The sequence below is a fragment of the Brachyistius frenatus genome, unplaced genomic scaffold (assembly GCF_029030835.1).
Source record: "Brachyistius frenatus isolate BFR_SWC_R1_liver_20210118 unplaced genomic scaffold, ASM2903083v1 Contig_104, whole genome shotgun sequence".
In the NCBI taxonomy this organism is placed as follows: Eukaryota; Metazoa; Chordata; class Actinopteri; family Embiotocidae; genus Brachyistius; species Brachyistius frenatus.
The window spans coordinates 257,501-273,382 of record NW_027210703.1 but is presented as its reverse complement, the minus strand read 5'-3'; the positions used below and the strand labels follow the sequence as shown (position 1 = coordinate 273,382).

At 42.0% G+C, this 15,882-nt stretch overlaps 1 protein-coding gene, 1 long non-coding RNA gene and 2 other non-coding genes across 5 annotated transcripts in view; 3 read left to right on the top strand and 1 right to left on the bottom strand.

The window, feature by feature from the left end:
- Positions 1–15,882, bottom strand: part of LOC138628761 (uncharacterized) — a 76,986-nt gene that overhangs the window by 7,660 nt on the left and 53,444 nt on the right. The gene's annotated exons all lie outside the window — the stretch shown is intronic.
- On the top strand, positions 1,775–1,846 carry trnap-agg (transfer RNA proline (anticodon AGG)). Its single transcript has one exon. It is a non-coding gene; the product is annotated as a tRNA-Pro (tRNA).
- Positions 2,548–2,619, top strand: trnap-agg (transfer RNA proline (anticodon AGG)). Its single transcript has one exon. It is a non-coding gene; the product is annotated as a tRNA-Pro (tRNA).
- Positions 3,819–15,882, top strand: part of bbs9 (Bardet-Biedl syndrome 9) — a 165,038-nt gene continuing 152,974 nt past the window's right edge. For both annotated transcript variants that reach the window (XM_069711947.1, XM_069711946.1), the window contains exons 1-5: positions 3,819–3,977; positions 5,880–5,998; positions 6,513–6,663; positions 9,559–9,623; positions 9,725–9,838. In XM_069711947.1, the coding sequence (XP_069568048.1) occupies positions 5,887–5,998; positions 6,513–6,663; positions 9,559–9,623; positions 9,725–9,838 (442 nt within the window). In that variant the 5' untranslated portion in view covers positions 3,819–3,977; positions 5,880–5,886. The remainder of the gene's footprint in view (positions 3,978–5,879; positions 5,999–6,512; positions 6,664–9,558; positions 9,624–9,724; positions 9,839–15,882) is intronic.

Genomic DNA, 15,882 nt, shown 5'->3' with positions numbered 1-15,882 from the left:
TAGAAGGTTCTAGTTCAAGGATCATAGAAATAATTCAGTGCAGAAAGGACCTTTGAAAAAGTGATTCCCAGGAAAAAAAAACAAACAAAAAAACCAAACAGTTGAAATGTCTCGTTTGGTGACAGCATGATAAACTGCGGACAGTATTTATTTAAATGGGGGGAAGAAAAAAAAAAAAGGATTTCGATTTTGGGATGTTCACAAGGAAAGAGGGGAAACGCACTTTAAATTCTGTGTACGGGGGTTTTAGGGTGTGTTACATGTGGCAGTAGTTTCGATTAGTGGATGTAGGAGCAGGTTCTCGCACAGAAAAACCATGTTTATACCAGCTTTGGTTTTTTTTGGTTGTTTTTTTAACCCGAATGTGGTAATTTGGTATCATTTCAACACACAGAAGAAGCTCTTCTTCATACAACTTGAAACAGTCGAGAGCAAAAATGCCATTTTTACTCTGAGATTCTCTGCAAATGATCAAACATTCTCCATGCCACTATTGGAGGTTTCAAAATCTATGCGAAACTCTTGTCGTCATTATTCACAAATAAAAAAACAAAACAATCCTGTTATACCAAAGTGACGGGCGACGCCTTCAGTTTTCTCTTCAAAAATAAAGACGACAGTATATCTCAAGGGTATTTTATTACAGTAAACACTGTTGTCTCCTTCTGACGTTAAAAATTGAGCGCTACCTCTAAAGCATTCGTCTTTGTTGTTTTTTTTTGTGGGTTTTTTTCAGGTGTCTAAAATGTCTCCGTGTGTCTCGACATGTTGTGTTCAACGTTCTGTCTGAATTTTTGTATGCGTTTTAAATGTGCTGCTATCACCTGCATGTTGCCTTTTTCTCATCGTTAAGTTTATGTCCAAAAAATAAATATGGGAAACTAAAAATATATATATATCAATAAAAAAAAAAAAAGGGGAATAATGTCATACTGTGTAAGTGGGTGTTATATGGGAAATGTATATTGTTTCACCTGTGTTTGGAGATATTTCCAGAAGTGTAGACCGCTGTGTTTTATTTTTATAAGCTGATGGCTTTCTTTTGATGGTGTGACTAGAAAATGCAATAAAAAGTCCTTTTTGTGAGGCCGTGAGTGGATCACAGACTAAACATCCCTTAAAAGCTCCGGGTTTGATGGTGTTTACATGGAATTTGAATAGCTAGTCCTCTTGAGTATACTCTACTTTATTTTATTTTTTTAGGTCACTGCTGGCAGAGCAGTAAATTACTGAACAGGACTGTTTTTAAAACTGGATTTACAGGATATTTGCATAAATATGAAGAAGTCTTCGGAAACGGACACTTTCCCATTTACTTATTAAATAAAATCTTTTTTTTTTTACCAGTTTATACACAAAATATTCTATTATAGTATATGCAATTCCTTATATAAAATAGCCTACACTGAAATAGAAGATTCATATCACTTATATCAGAAGACTTTTGAGTACCTGATTAATTAATAATTCTGACGTTTATTCAGTAAATTCAGCAGAAAATATATCACACCAAGTTTATTATATTTTTAATGTGAAAACCTGAATCTGTAAATGGTTATTCTACCTATTACATATATATATATATATATATATATGCATATTGATTACATACACGAGACTTGGTTTGATTTAATTTGGCTGCAGTACCATAAACGGCCTCCAGAGAGCACTCAGTGACAGTGAACGTTTGAAGAAATCTGGAAAACAGTGGCAGGAAACAGGAACAGTCTGACCTACGTGGCATAAACATTTCAGAAATTTTGCTTGTGCACAGGGCTCGTTGGTCTAGGGGTATGATTCTCGCTTAGGGTGCGAGAGGTCCCGGGTTCAAATCCCGGACGAGCCCTTCCTTTATGTTCACACTCGCCTCAAAATGTAATTGATAGTTGGTAAAAAAATAATAATAATAATGTTTTCCAGGAGGTTGTTATGTACCGATGCTTCACCTGTCTGCGGTTACAGTGAACTGTGTAGCTGATGAAAGGCCGTGTGGTTCTTCTGTACGAAAATATGGAAAGAAGTAAAATGGCTCAACCCTGTGTTAATTAATAAACTTTAATCTCATTTTCTCATTTTTCACTACAAAGTACATGCACATCCTGGCATCAGACATAATTATTCTGACCATAATCTACAGCTCCAAATTTACGTCTCACAATTCAAATCCAGTACGGTAACCTAAATAATAATGGTTACACCATGGGGCTGCAACTGTGCAAACGTATCTTGCGATATATATATATATATATATATATATATATATATATATATGTGGAGGAAGAAAATCGTTGGGTTAATCAGGCTGTTTCAAACCTGAAATTAAGTTTCATAGAAGGTAGATTTAGATAATAATAATAAGAGGGCTCTGCTGTGTGGCCTTGGGAGAAATGGAGCCTGTTGCAGTACAATGAAGCGCCTCTAGATGGCAGTCAACTACAAGACAAGCCCACAGCACTTCTCAGAAAGTTTTACAGACAGCAGAAAAATCCATGCAACGTGGCATGTAGAGTTAGATGAGAAAGCTATGATGTGGATGGTAATGCATGCGGCTCGTTGGTCTAGGGGTATGATTCTCGCTTAGGGTGCGAGAGGTCCCGGGTTCAAATCCCGGACGAGCCCTCCCTTTTTCAAGATTTGTCACTGTCAGCTCTTAATTATGATATTGTATTCTCATTTAATACTTTCTCCTGCAGACAGCTTTGGATCAGCTTGAATAAATCAGGTGAATGATTTTCTGCCCGTATGGTAAAAATCGCAAAATGCACCGCAGCATATGCTTCATCTAATTCCATGTTCTTGCTCATGCTACGGTGGGGAGGGTGGGGGGCAGATAACGTTATAACCTCAGCACATATGTAGGACTGAATCTGTCATAATAAAACAAATGAATAAGTGACTCAATAAATAAACAAACATGCCTTTAATTGTACTAATTACTATTAACATTGGCGTTGATTGTGATACAATGTGACATAAATTGATGTTTCTTTTTGCTTTTGCATTTATTGTAAAATTGTATATTGCAAAAGTCAAACCCGTGGGAAACTTTAAATGACAGCTCCTCAATTTGCATAATGAAGCAGAAATGCGTAAAGTAAATAGGCTACAGAGATGAATATGTTTGAGGAAAATCCAAATGGAAATTAACGCAAGAATATTTAAGTATGAAAATGAACAAATTAATCAATCAAATGTAAAATTATATGGGGGGGAAATGAATGGGTGAATTAAACATAAATGAATAAATACAGAAGTAAATCAAAACAGAACTATCAATTTATGTCAAATTTTATTAATTTGGACATATAATCATGTTTCTGCCATTCAGTTTAAGGACATGCAATGCATATAGGATACACTAGTGTTTTCAAATCTCAGCTATATTGTATTTAACACCATCTTTGTCTATAATCAAGGATTTATTAACCGTATTTGGCAAGGTTTTTTTTTTTTTTTTTGCATTACTTGTTTTTATTAATTGTACCTTTTCCAAAATGACTAATTTCATAAGAAAATACAGGTGTATTTATTTTTAATAAATATTAATTGATTTCATAGAATAGAACTGATTCAACATGTGGTTCAAAAAGCATTTTGTTATCATAATAAATGACAACTTCTGCAAAAACTCATCAGTTATTTTTTGTTCCTTACGGGCTGTCAAATCAGCAGCAGCCCTTCTACATCCGGTCTGTGGTAGCAAGTGACGTAACCCATGCGGACGTAAACGTAAAAAAAAACAAAAAACTTTTTTTTTCTTCCCTCGCCCCGCCCATCTATTTCCGGTCTTGCGCACAAGCACCCGGCTTCCTCCGTTGAGCGTCAGTGCCATGACAACAGGACGATGGCTCCCAAAGCGAAGAGGTTAAGAAATGTGATGTTAGCGTGAGCGAAGGAGTAGCGAGCTTTCGGCTCTTTTTTTATTTTATTATATTATTATTTTTTTTTTTTTACGGACCGGCTCGTTTTTCGTGAAGGTAAGATGCGCTGGGAAAGGACGCGGGAAAGTGGTTGTTGTTGTTTTTTTTTTTTTGGTCGTCGCCTGACCTGCGAGCTCGTGCCCAGGTAAACTTGGGACAGCTAGCTAATTAGCCGGCTAAGCTAAAGTTAATTCAGCCGGCTTGTCGTTTAGCTCGCGAGCTAATTTACCTGTTCAAGGTGCACTCGGGTCGTTATCGAGTTAAAACAGGTTCTCGGTGGTAGTCACACGTTTTTTTAATTTTGCTTTTACCATTTTTTTTTTTATTATTCCACCGCGGAGAGGAGGTCGTTGCCACAAACACACGAGTCCTTCCTGGGAATGAAATAATGAACCCACAGGTGTCTCGGTTATTTATTTATTTTTGGTCCTCAGGTGATATTGAAACGAGTCTCTTTCTGCAGCCCTTTGACTCGGAGTACAAACCCTATTTTAATCTCCGTATCGTGTGGTGTTGTGCGCATATTTTGAGACGACACCGCGGTTTATTTCTGAAATGGATTGAAGATCTCGGGTTTAAAATGACTTCAGGAAATGTAATGTGATCAATTTGAAAAATAAATAAATAAATAAATAAACATGACCAGATAGTGTTGATGCAGATTTTTTTAAAAGGAATATCTGACTCGTTCTTCTTTTCGTGGTAAAAAAATAAAATAAAAATAGTTACTCGCTGCAGCAGCATTACAGATGCAGGTAAATAAATACAATAATAAGACTACAAAAATATTAAATATGAAGATGCGCAATATATACACTATAAAATAGAATAACATTAAACTAACTAAGTGCAAAGTGCACGCAGGAGTTGTGACTCAAAGTAACAGGTGATGTGATGTGATGCTGAATAGCAGCAACAAACCCACAGGGAGGCTTTAAATCACAGGAAATTGTCCTCAATTGCTTTGCTGTCTGAAAACGTCAGTTGAGGAAAATTTAACTTTCTTTCTTCCCCCCCCCCCCACAGCTGTTAAACTGGATAGAAACTAGAAAAGTTTGAAACAGAATGGATTGTCATGTGCCAAAGAAAGTCGGGGAAGAACAAAGCTGTGCAGATTAGCCGAGGGATGACTCTGTAAGCTTGTTAGAAAATAAAGTGCACGTGCACCCCAACGTATGACCTCACTGCCTCCCACGTCGCCTTTCAAACATTGCTTTAAAAAAATAAAAAATAAATTAAAATTCTACCAGGTGTTTTATTCCTTGAACCTGTGCGGCGCTGCACCGTTGACAGGAAGGATTCTCTCAGTCTGGATTAACTGCCTGTTCCACCTGCTCAGCATTTAGAGAGTAGAAAAGCTGCTCCCCCCCCCCCTCCCTCCCTCCCTCCCTTCACACCCCTCCTCATTCAACCTCCCGTCGCAATCCTGAGGTCATGTGACGTGGTTGCCTTCTCCGCCATTGGCCACGGTTGTGGTTCCAGTGGTCCGAGCTCTCACCGTGGCAAATGGCTCGGTGATTATCCAGAGAGGGATGGTGTGCTTTGATTTTGTGCCAGCAGGATGCAACTAGGAATAGACGAAGAGGAGGAGGAGGAGGAGGAGGAGAAGAAGTTGTGCCCCGGCTTCCTTACCGATTGTGGTGCTCTTGAGCAAGGCGCTTAGCCTTCCCTACTACTCTACTCCTTGAATGAGAGTTAATACTTTTATAAAAATGAACGCTCTAAAAATATAGTTTCTATTGTTCATTTTTGCTGTATGCAAACTTTCTTTGACTTTTTGCACATCTGTCAGTTGAACAGAAATACATCTTATAGAGACAATTTAATGGAAAAATAACATTTTGCACAACAATGTACAGAAAAATATATTAACAGGATTTTTTTTCTTTTGTGTGCATAGGTTTCATTCACAGTAATTAACCCTTCCCTTTTTCTGCTTTTCCCCCTTCGTCCAATCAGAGGCAGCATGTCTCTGTTCAAGGCCCGTGATTGGTGGTCAGCCGCACTCGGCGAGGGGGAGGAGTTTGACCAGGGATGCCTATGTGTCGCAGACGTGGACAACAGTGGCACTGGACATGGTGCGTGAGGAAATTATACACCAACCGCCACACAGCATACAAACTGCAATATAATATTCCATGCCTGAAATATGGCCACGTTGAGATTTAGACATTGTTATGTGTCCTCCTTAGTATATCGCTTCCAATTTATTCCTACTGTGTGGCTGAAACAAAATGAACACAAATTTACCAGCCACAGCTTGAACATAGTGGAAGGCGATCTACGCATTCATGATATTAAATGTAATCATTTTAAATTGAATTGGGATTATCATTGGCCTGTACCAAAATTATTATGTTTTTTTTTCATGGCTTTACACAAAAAAGGAAAAACAGTGAAAAAGTTGATTTATACGCCAAAACACAACAACACACTACCTTTGATTTTTCTTCCACGAACAGAGAAAATAAAACTCCATTCTCTGCGTGATGATGTCATGTGTTTCCCACCCCCTCTTTCATTAGGTTACTTATCTGAGGTTGCTTGGTGATATAATAAACTTTTTTGTCCCGTGTCATCGTCACGTTGCAGACAAGGTTGTGGTGGGCAGCTACATGGGGATGCTGCGGATCTTCTCCCCACACGCCAACAAGTCCACCGACGGAGATCTGGCCGACGCCCAGCTCCTAGAAGTTCAGCTTCAAAACGCCATCATCCAGGTCGAAGTGGGCAAGTTTGTCTCGTAAGTCTACCTCGCAAAAAAAAAAAAATCGTAGAAATTAAGAGGAAAAAAAACATGATAATAATTGATTTGACAGCATGGTTAAAATAAGACATAGTGAGTGTAACGTAGGATTCGTCAGTGTATTTTTTTTGGAATGCTTTTTGAATGCTTTTTTCCCTTTGACAGGACTTTAATTTTTTTTTTATCTGAATCACACTGGCTATTTTAGTTTTCAGACAATAATACGTTCTTGTTCTCATTTATTCTGCTGTTGGTTTCGGTGACATCACAGTGACACTCCTGATATAAATCAAGATCAGCACAGATCTGCTCTGACACCACTACCATTGCTGGTGTTACTAATCTCTCATTCCCCTACCTTCCCTCAAGTCCTCTTGGCTGCTTTCCAGTACGTCAGTGCCTTTTGCCTGTCTTCAGATTGGCATATTGGCCTGATGTCCACTGCCGGGACGCAAAAGAAAAGCTTTCGTCTTTCGACTGCTCTCGTAAATTTGAAGTCAATGAGTATTTTCAGTGTTGCTAGCTGAAGCCCCTCCGTCTTCTTGCGGTCCATCTGAAAATAATCCCATCAATAACCGGACGTGGAGCCAGAGCTCGAGGCTTCATTACGGCCGCTCGGTTGACGTCACTTTTGGTTGCAGCTTGGCATAAACATTAGTGCTGCTTCAAGGTGCAGTGTGAAGCTTTTTGGTGAGATTGTATCCATTTAACTGATGCTTTTTATTTGGAGGTGTCTTTTAGTTGGCGAGCAGGTCAGAGGTCACTGTTGGAGAGGACACTGTGCCGTCGGGAGAGACACCGGTCCGCTCCAGGAACTGAACATTAGAGCTGTCAGGGTGGCCACAGTGCACAGGACAGTGCTTTTAATCGAAAGCTCAGTCTGCTCTGTGCAGTCACAAATCACAGGGTCTGGGAATTATAAGCATTCATAGTATAGCCTATAATAAAGACTTGCTTTAGACTGCCAGGAACACCCATTCAGAACTTGTTGCACTGCTTTTTCATTCATTGAAAAACCAGCCCTGCTGTTACTTACCACCACATTATCATATCTTTTTTGTTGTTGTTGTTTTCACTCTGCAACGCATGCTAAACCCAAACCCAAATTGTCAGGAGTTTCCGTCACTACGCATGATTTACTGCGATCTATCAGCCCAAACATTTTTTTTTTTTTTTAAATAATGGTCAGACTACGGTAACCACTGCGTTACTAGCATAACTGTTGGAACCCAAGGGCCCCATCCTGCTTTGTTGTCGTATGATTGAATGTTAAGAGCTGACAACCTCTTAGTCAGGGTCAAATGAAATGTGCAAATGCGTCCATCTAAAAAAAATTAAAAAAAATGATTTGGTTCCGAGCAAAGAAGATTATGGGAACCCGTCACAGCCCAAACTGTGCGAATGTGGGGAAGAAGTCAGGCGAGGAGGAATAATATTGGATAGGATAGCGGCGACACGTGTGCTACAGATTAATGGGAGAATTATATCCAGTTGAAGTTATACTTTAAATTGCGCAGGAGAGGGACCACACCGAACCAAACGTGTGCCCTGATCAAGTGGTCATTCGGAAGTGGAGCAGCAAGACAACAAAAAAGAGAGTTAAAGCAAGAGTCTGCAGCTTGTAAAAGAACAAGTACAACTTTTCTTTCATAATAAGTGTAAAACGTGATTAAAACACACACTTTTGCGTGTGTGTGTGTGTGTGCAGTTTTAAACCTTCTAATACGGTAGAAAAGTAAAAAGCGATGCCACCTTTTAGAGTTATTGTCCGCAGTAGTAAACATGTATTAAATAGACAGTGAATTAGACATAAACATGGTCCATTTATTGGTGCCGCCTCGCTGCACCGACGATCCTCGAATCTTAACAGCTCTCCCACTGCCTCGCTGCGGCCGCACAGGAATCTCCTCGAGGGCTCGGTTTCTGGGAAAAGATGCGGCTTGTCCCGAAGGCTTCCCACACCATCGCACTGGGAGCAGAATCCAACTAAATCAGCCTGTTTGGAAGACATCATGTTTGGTTACCTGCGGTTTATTTATTTTTTCGGCACAACATTCTTCAGAGGCTGGTTTTGGGGCATTTTGGACGGCGGCCCTCGGCAGAGAAGCACGTTGTAAATATTGTCAGGGCAGACCGAGGTGGACAGATGGTGAAAGGTTTTGTTTCAGCACTTGACTGCCGCGGTTTTCCACGAGAAAGAAAGAAACCTTGTGGGAACCGCTTTTTTTTCCTTTCTTTCTTTCTATATTTTTTCTACTCCCTTGTTGTTGCTCTTTCAACAAACATAACAACAGCGGTTGAAAGTGAGTCAAGGCGGCATTTGTTCCGCGTCCGAGACGTGCGCACATTCCTTCTCGGCGGTTTCTGTGGCAAAGTAAATACGTGAAAATCAAGGATCAGCATCACTGGAACATCACCTGCAGCTCAACCCTAACCAGAAGGGGATTTTTTTTTTTTTTTTTTTTTTTTAGGGGGGGGTGGGGGGGGATTGCAGCAGCTGTTCCAGTAATTATTTTAGAAATATGAGTGTAAATAAGAGTGGATACCACCCCTTTGAGCTGAGAACATGGATTCAACCGCAGCGGCAGGAAGCATCTGGCCCGCCGAAACATACGAAGAAGAAACTGTATCTTCGCCAGCTGCAGGGCTGCAGCTCGGGAGGCTTTGTTGAGGGCCAGTTTTTCAGCTTGACGAGTTGGCGCCGCTTAAAATGTCCGCGTGTATTTGCGGTGTATCCGTCACACATAATGAACATGAAATTTATTCGGGGAACTCTGGCTCTGGCCGACATACAAATGAGTACTCCTCCTCCACCCCTCCCCCCAGTCTTCTGACTGACACTTTGTGAAGTGCTGTCGATTCTGATTGCCGATTCTTTCGCCGTCCTTCCAGGTGTTCGGAGCTTCTTCACCTGGCTGTCCTTCACCCCAGGAAGCTGTCGGTCTACTCCGTTTCAGGTAAACGGACAAGTGCGCACGTCGACACGTCAACGAGCATTGCTTTCATCAAAACCGTCACATGACCCACGCCCTCTCTCTCACGACCCGTGTTCATGCAGGCACCGCAGGGAACGTGGAGCACGGCGACCAGTACCAGCTCAAGTTGGTATACGAGCACAACCTGCAGAGGACGGCCTGCAACATGACGTACGGCACCTTCGGAGGGGTCACAGGTAGTCGCGTCACTTTCTTGCTTTATGCGTGTTCTTCAGCTGACATGAGACATAAGTGCCGTAAGACTCCTTTGCAACAGGCCACCAGGCAGCGAGATTACAGTGTTACTTATTGTACTACTACATTTTACAAGAAGTAGCCTCATCCATGCACCGGTCAAATACGCAGCCTCTCCTAGATTAAATTAGTTTTGGCCTTTATGTACAGAAAAAAGTTCGGACAATATGCGGGTGCTTCACAACACATGGACGTACTTGGGCGGGCTGCCAGATACATTGATTGCCTTCGGCGATCCATTTCAATGTATTTTTTTTTTAATGTATTTTTTATTTTCTAACGTGCCCGAGAGAATAATGCGATCGAGCAGTGTCCCAATTGAAGGGTTAAGTTAAATCTTATATTAGACTGTTTAATTTGACCCAGCGCCCGTGCACATGCTGGCTGGGGTGGAGCTCAGCTATGTGAATAAATGTTACGAAACATGAGCAGCTGCCCGACAACCCTTTATTTTGTCAAAGTAGCTCTCAGAGGGGAAAAAAAAAAAAAAAAAAAAGCTGGAGAGGGGCGTTAGGGGCGAAGGAATCCATTAGGGTCTTTACAAATATATACAAGTAGAAGAGTTTGTGCGTGTGCGCGAGTGAACATCTGTGTAAGTGTCTTGGCAAACAGCGGTGATTGGCAGCAGCGGACAAATACATAAAAACTAAAAACGTCTGTAAAGAAGAGCGACGGAAGGGAAACAGAGGGAAAGAGAGGGAGAGGTCATGTTGCTGCTCTCTCGTCAGTCAATTGGGCTTTTGGAAAAACCAAGTAGGGGAAAGCCCTGGAGTCGTCGCCGTCCAAGAAAAACACACACGGGCAGGCACACACGAGGACATGCGGGGGAACCCCCTTTTAAAGGAGAGAAAATGGCATTTCCAAATAAAGGCGGTATTGTCAAGGTGTGTGTGTGAAGAGAGAGGCTGCCAGACTCTGTGGCCTGGCATGATCAACCCGTCATTCACTATGTTTAGAGAGTCTGTCTGTCTGTCTGTGGGTGTGTGTGTGTGTGTGTGTGTGTGTTTTTGATTGATAGAAAGAACAGTGTGGGCTCATTAAAACCAATACTCTGGCCTTTGCCTAACGCACGTGCGTAGAGGCTTACCACGAAACCAATACGTGTGACCGTTTCCACGTGTTTTTCTGCCCGTACCACCCGTGTGCCGCGAGTCTCGGGGATGTCGGAGCGAGCTCTCGCACGAGCGTCGCGCGACCTCGAAAAAACGTACGCCCGCGCGGTCTCCGTCCCGTGCGTCCGCGCGGGTTTGCACATCCAAATATCGACACGTACGCGTGCGCAAATGGGGGCACGCGCACGTTTTTGCGCGTCTTCGGACCCAAATTGACATTTTCTTCACCGTCACAGGTGAAATATCTGACACCAAAGTTTACCTAAATCTAACCTTCACCCTAAAAGCAACGCTTCACCCTCAAACTTGCCCTTACGACGGTGTGCCAAAAGAGTGAAAATGTCCTCACTCCCAAGTTTAAAACTCTTATCGGGTCCCCACAAAGACACCCACTCAAAGTGCGCACGCACACACACACACACACACACACACACACACACACACACACACACACACACACACACACACACACACACACTTTGTCCTCTCCTCCTTAATTGATGCCATCCTCTCTTTTTCCTGTTGTTCGCTGTTTGCGCCACTAGGTGGCAGTGCAGGCTCTGGAATTGCACTAAAAAACAGTACATCGCACCTGTGTTGAATGAATGGGATCCTGTATTGCTTCTTGCAGGGGAATTCCCCCCTTTTTTTTTAAATTCTTCCCACCTCTCAGCTGGGAGGTCAGAGTTCACCTGCAGAGGAGTTCCTCTGGAGCCGACACAGACAGGCTGTTTTGTTCAAGAACACTTTGAGCTGAATGGTGTGAAAATGATAAAGGCTGCTGTTGTTAATTTGCAGATCTTCTCGAGGCTTTAACTGTTTTCTCATGACATTCAATACAAACCAGTTTTTAGTTATGACGCCTCACACCGATTTTTCTAAATCGTGAGGACTTCAATAAAGGCAATTTTCTCTTTTTAGACTTAATTATACGAATCATTGTTTGAAGTCCAGATTAGGGCTGAGTGCTGAACTTTTGATATTTTTATGGCACCGACTGAACTGCTTCGATGGTATCAAATAAAAACAAAATGCCTCGTCATTTGGTACCAAACATTGATACTTAAGCGTCATCCACGCTTATGCGTTTTCACTTTAAAAAGCATAACTTTTGCTTTGTCTACAGGAGTAAGTTTCATCCGGATCATTGTTACCCACGTGTAGCCTTTACAAGGGCTATATTGATCAATTATTAAATGGTACTTAACTCTTGGCTTCAAGATGCCAAACTATAGAATATATGGCTACAAAGGACGATATCATAAGATATAAACACAGATTAGAGAAAAAAAACATTCAATAATTGAAATTTTAGGCTGCTTGTGCCTCGTTATTTTGCGCTGCTTTGTTATAATTATTTCTATCTGGCCTGCTGTAGTGGATCACGTTTCAAAACCTAAATTACAGTCGTAAAAACCCCTGCTTCGTTCATAAGATACGTGTGTGTTCTGCCTGACGACGTACAGAAGAGTCTTGTTCTTGTTACGGTCCGATGACTTGTTGATGTGGGAGTGTTTGATTTGAGCTTTCCTCACTGTTTCACATAGTTTACAAGAAAATTAGCCGATCTCACGGTTGATTTGCAAGAACACAAACACACGCACACACACTCGTAATGATTAACGCACGCACACGCACGCACACTGGAGGGTGTTTTCTGCGTCGGCTTAATGAATAGAGTGTGATGGTCACAGCTTGAAGGCCACGCTATTCTCACGCGTTCAACAAGCGTGTGTTTGGATATGGAAAGCCTGGACTCCGTGTGTGTGTGTGTGTGTGTGTGTGTGTGTGTGTGTGTGTGTGTGTGTGTGTGTGTGTGTGTGTGTGTGTGTGTGTGTGTGTGTGTGTGTGTGTTGGTCTATAATAGCAGCCATTTAGCAGTGCTGTAGGCACTGTAATAGCAGCTCTGTACTAATACAGCTCTAATAGCTGGGCTGCCTTTGAGTTTGGGTCACATTCAGGCCACACGCGCACACACACACACACACACACACACACACACACACACACACACACACACACACACACACACACACACACACACACACACACACACGCGGTGGTGCCTGGAACGATCTTTTCTGGCTTTGGTCAGCCACATAGACACACACTGCACACAGTACATGAACACGTAGTCACACGCAGACACTCGTGCACAAAGCGAATTACCACACACACTCACACACACTCTCACACACGCACACACTCCCTGGTCCTTAGGCCTGCGTGGATACACACGCTCACATGTACCGACACACTCTCACATTTTCACACACACACGCACACACACACACACACACACATGGGTGAGGCGCTGCCCACTGGAGTGTGTGGCCAGCCTCTGTGCTTTGTTGGCTTGTTCGCCGTGTCTTATTAATGACACTAATACAGGCCTGTTTCCTCCACTGTGTCTGAGCAGCGGTGCTCTCATACTGGGCTCTTTGACACGTTTTACGTGGGGCGTGTGAAATTACATGTGCACAGTTGCTATTATGGCACAGTCTGGCTCTTGTTTTTTTTTGTTTTTTTTTTCTTTTTGTACGTAGCACTTGTCTTTAACTGATGACACAGAGCTGCGTCAGGCCGTCTGAGTGCGTCTGTATTTTGACCCCTCGCGCTGCTCCTCAGGTGCTCACCCGGCGGTATGTTGTACGTTTTACCTGCGTACCCTTCGAGCAAAGCGTCGCTGAAAGTGCTCCACGGTGGAGTTACTTCTACAAAGAGGGAGCGACTTCAGTCGTGTTGAAGTGGAATGGTTACAAAAAGGTAGTTACACAGCAAACCCCGGTGATGTGGTCGGACAACCAGAAACAAGAACAGTTTTCACCCTCTGTTAAACAATTCACACGAGACAGCTTGTGCAATAACACTCTACCATTTGCACAATGCTGAATTGCACCGTCAACATTTTGCACTTGGTGCAATTACATCATGATATATCATTTTTTGTAGCTGTATGTACGTCTATTTATGTTTTCTATGCCCATTTACGTGTGTTTCTGTGTTTGTACATTTGACAGAGCGACCCGAGTGAAATTCCTTGCACGTGTAAACATACCCGGCCGATAAAGCTGATTCTGATTGTCATAATACCCAAACAATAAGCAAATACAAGAAAAGTAGGGTTTCATTAAGTATAAATCGCTGTGTCGGCTCAGCCTGAAGAGGAAGTTGGCTTCAGTTTTCATTTCATTTCATTGCATTCATTTTTTTTTTTTTTTTTTAATAAAAATGAGACCAATCACAATCTGAGTATGATTTAAAAAGAAAAAAAAAGTACACAACCCTAGTGTTGAGGTGACGCTGTCAACACTCCAACTGGCTGCAGCTTGTGTATTTCCACAAACGTCCCACATTAAAGGACAGTTGTGGACACAGACACGCAACATTTGAAGAGAACACAATGAATTCAGTCTTCAGAAGATATTACGCATTTCAAATAAGTTTTACTTATTTATTTATTTTTCCAAAGACACACGCACACACACACTCACTCGCACTCGCACACACACTCACACTCTACCTCAACATTTGCTGTTGGCTCATTATCAAACACGGTGTTAGACACATGTTTTCACGGGGTATGTTCGTGGTATGAGAGACCTTGTCCTTCAGTGTGTTAATGGCCACCCTGAACGGCCGCTCATCGCTCAGACAGTCACACACACCACACACACACACACACACACACACGCACGCACGCACACACACACACATGTTTACACAGAATAGGTGTGCAGGAGTGTGCGGCTTTTCTTTCTAAATCCTTGGTGATAGATGTTAAGTGTGTGTGTGTGTGTGTGTGTGTGTGTGTGTGTGTTGCGCTGTAGGTGGCTGTCTCCTTGACCTCTAGTTGATGGGAGTGTGAGTTTTAATAGCGCATTGAGGCCTAATTATAGTTCTCCGGTCACACAGCCCCACTGCTTTATGGCCATGTGTGTTGCTGTGTGTTTTGTGTGTCGCGGCTTAATATGTCCAACATCAGGCTTTTCCCTCATAAACACACACACACTCCTGTACGCATTCATACACAGAGCCAGGTGTGTGTGTGTGTGTGTGTGTATTTGCAGTGGTGTTAATGGAGATATCAAATTCTGCCAGAGGGGAAAAAACGCACCTCGCGGCACAACACGACATCGTGGCTGAAATGAAACAGAAGCCATGAAAGTCGTTCGGGATTGTTGGCGCTCACGTTTGAGTATAAAATATATTAAACGGCAGAGTGAAAGTCCTCGTAAAGTAAAATATGTAACTGAAAGTTTCAATTTTCGAGCAACGATTCTGTTTCTCTTGCGTACAACAACCTCGAGGAAAAAAAATGAACAGTTTAAAGCACGTTTCAAATGAGTCTGTTTTTTTTTTTTTTGTTGTTGTTGCTTTGTCTGACTTTCTCTAAAGGCTGTAAGTGTGTATTTACCCGTTTCAAATGGTGGATCCAAAAGCCTGCGGTCACATAATAATCATAATCGATGTACAAGTTGTGTGTAAAATGACGGAGAAAGATGACGGACAGCTTTGGAGAAATGTTTAAACCCCGCCTACTTTCACGGACGACATTTACAGTTAATGTGATCGTCTGCGTTGGAACTTAACCCGGATTCATATCAAACTCGTACTTTTTTTTTCTTTTTCGGTACAGTTAAAGATGATTATTTATTGTGGATAAATCTGTCAATCTTGACGATTCATTGATTGTTACTCAAGTCGGTAAAACGTCAGAAAACGAAGTGAAAAATATCCATTAAAACATCCCAGATTTCAAGGTAACATCTTAACACCGCTTCAGCGATAGTCACTTTTTCCGTTCTAGAGGAGTCTAGAAGGCGGTCCTGATTTTGGAGATGTGGGAATCCCATAAATATTTAACGTGTTTA